This window comes from Trypanosoma cruzi, genomic scaffold (assembly GCF_000209065.1).
Source record: "Trypanosoma cruzi strain CL Brener 1047053517159 genomic scaffold, whole genome shotgun sequence".
NCBI lineage: Eukaryota > Euglenozoa > Kinetoplastea > Trypanosomatida > Trypanosomatidae > Trypanosoma > Trypanosoma cruzi.
Genome location: NW_001849566.1, coordinates 207,433 through 210,348, shown reverse-complemented (window position 1 = coordinate 210,348; position 2,916 = coordinate 207,433). Strand labels below are relative to the sequence as shown.

The following is a 2,916-nucleotide window of genomic DNA, read 5'->3' as shown; positions in this document are numbered from 1 at the left end:
CCCAAATACTCCTTCGAAAAACACAAAATAAAATCCCAGTAAATAAAATCAAACCATTTTTATTAAAGGCAAAAAAAAAAAAAAAGTGTGAGAGAGAAAGAGAAAGCAACAAACAAGTAAATGCATGCGTTGATCACCTACCACCACCCTCTTTGCACGGCAGTCGTTCGTGGTGTGGCACCCACATGGCGCCTTTCCTGTGTATTTTGCCAAAAACCCTGCATGATGGTGGCAGGAGAAGAGCCCTGAAAAGGCCTCACATTCGAGGAGAGGTGGTTGCCGTTAAAAACTGGATAGTGACCTGCTGCTCGGGAAGGATCCCATGGGGGAAGGCGGTTTACCGCTGGTGAAACCCACTCTGGAGGCCACTCCTGAGCAAAAGGAGCGGCAGCCGAAGGAAAAACCGTCGAATGCAAAGGCTGTTTTGCATCCAAACATGGGCTGTGATGAGAAAACGCTCCAGCAACGGAGCCTCGGAACCGCGGTACAGAATGTCCGTGCAATAACCCTGCGCCGCCTTGGGGATATCGCTGTTGGGAATGAAAACCACGCCAAAAAGGGGATTGCTGTTGCGCTGAAGGGAAATACGGCCTCCCATAAGAATCATACGATCCAGTGGGCATCTCGCGTACGTTCCTCGCAAACGGTCCTGCACGCTCCAGGATTCGAAAGGAGGGTTCGGGCAATCTTTCCTGTGCCGGGGGAAACTGCACACCAAAGCGGAATCGTACAGATGGTCGTGTTTCCGCGGCATCAACGCGCGAAACAGCAACAGGATCCGGAGAAATGGTTTGGGGGAGAATAACAGATGCCCCCTGACGTGAAGCAGAAGAGTTTCTTTCCCGTGGTTGTGTGAATGGAGTCCTCAGGGAATCAAAAGAAACACTTTGTTTTGTGCAGTTTTCATCTCTTGATCGTTTGCATGGATAGTCAGGAGAATGTCGTCTAAAATCCAACTGGGAAGCAAAAAAATTTGTACGCTTCACCAGCTGCCTGTAGCTCTCATCCACTTCTCTTACGGTGGTCTCCACACCACTGCGTAGAAGAGTCCGTTTAGCAGCCTCTGTGCTGCTGTAATCCACCATGGCACTGGCTTCACAAGACAAAGATTTCTCTGAAGTGGCCTTGCCGACGGGATGCTTATCCAAAAACGCGGCGTCTGTCAATGACTCTGTTTTATTCTCATCATTGTTTTCACGTTTCGTTGGGGAAAGATGCGGTACTTCAGGTGGATCTCTGGAAGAAGTGCCCTCCACATGTCGAAGGTCACGGAGAACTGCATCGAACGGCGGAGTACTAATTGTACCGCTCTTTGATTGCGCCACTCCCTTGTCGGCGACATCCTCGTGTTTCTCCTCCGTGTTTTCGCCCGCGTTAAATGTGTTATGGGCATCATTTCCAAACAAATACCGCTCCGTAAAGACTTGACCCACAACGCGTCCTTGAGAACCGCGCGGGAAACAAAAAGTGAACATCACCTTCCCCTCTTTTGCATCACACAAAGAGAATTGTCGAAAGAGGAGTATCGCGTCTGTTCTGACGTTGCCCACAACGGCAACCATGCGGTAATTGACTTCATTCTCGCGTTTCTTGCGTGGCGGAGTCGTCAGTGTTATAACTGCCCGTAGCGACTCAGAACCCTCACAAGGCTCAAGGCAAAGCACGCACTGCGGTATTGCCCGACACCGATCCTGCAATTTGTTGCCAAAGGGGATGTTCTTGCCACAGAGGACCTCCAACTTCCGTGGATCCGACTTTAAAACGTCGGCGAAATCCCGGATCCCGCCCCGCAGAAGTGCCTTGGCCGCAATTTCACCGACCCCATCCAATTGCCTCAAAACGGGACCATCCCACCACATCTTTTGCTCCATGCAACGCAACAGGAGGGAGCTCTCCTTCATAAAGGAGTAGGAGTTCATGGCACTTGCGTAGTCGACGAGAAAGCGAGCCAATCGAGGCGCTGTTGTCCAAAGTCTGACAGAATCGTTTCGCAGAGAAAAATCACTGATCGGCATGTGCTCCAGATGGGCCTGGAGAAGCACGTACACCTTATGCCAATCCTCGCGGACTTCCCTTCCGCCTCGCATGCCGGACTTCAGTGGATATCGGATGTTCTTATTGATCTCATTCAGATGTTTCCGATCCCCTTGACGAAGATGAAGCTCTTCGAACTCCGCGGCTCGGCTAAGAATGCCAAGAATTTGCGGCAATGTGAATATGACGGGTGCCCCCGTCATTTTTTCCAGTGTGTTGCTCTCTTTTTGGGGCTTCAAGGCCTTCTCTCCGGAGACCCCCAGCGAAGCGTCGGATCCTAGGCGGGAATTTGTTGTCTCGGCGTGAAACTGTTCCACCGTCTTCAGCAAAACATATCGTCTTGCCATGGCTCGGCCAATACGTGTACTCTCCACAATACATTTCACGTTCTCCTTGTGAAAATCTTGAACATCATCATCGACACCACCGCCCGCCTCATAAACACGACTCTCTCCACTAGGAGCATTTTCGTAGCGGATGGTAACGCACCCCTGTCGTTCTAATTCTGTAAGCATGCGGTGCATGAGCCTCGCTGCAAACTGCTCACGGTTAAAAGAAGACTCCTCTTCTTTAGTAGAAAAAAGAATGCCATAATTACGCGGACAACTTCTCAGTCGAATCCACAAAAATGTCGTCTTAATCCATTCCACGCCAAGACTGAAGCTGTGAATGGTGCGCAAAGCCACCTCTGCGTTCACGTGCTCGATCATCTTCTGATGCAACTGGCTCTCCACTGTGGAAGAGCAGTCACCGTGTCGAAGAGGCTCGTAGAGAGCGGCTTTGGCTTCAGTTGTGAGAACAAGTGCGATGCCGTGGGGATCAAGACCGGGACGCCCCGCTCGTCCACTCATTTGTGCCACCTCAGAAAGTGGCAGATCCTCC

At 50.9% G+C, this 2,916-nt stretch overlaps 1 protein-coding gene across 1 annotated transcript, besides 1 other annotated feature; it reads right to left on the bottom strand.

Moving 5' to 3' along the window:
- Positions 1 to 2,916: a sequence feature (heterozygous, non-Esmeraldo-like haplotype).
- Positions 138 to 2,916, bottom strand: Tc00.1047053509159.10 (RNA helicase, putative; the record flags this gene model as incomplete). Its single annotated transcript, XM_797753.1, has 1 exon — positions 138 to 2,916. A coding segment is annotated over one exon (2,779 nt), but the record flags the coding sequence as incomplete, so codon positions are not given.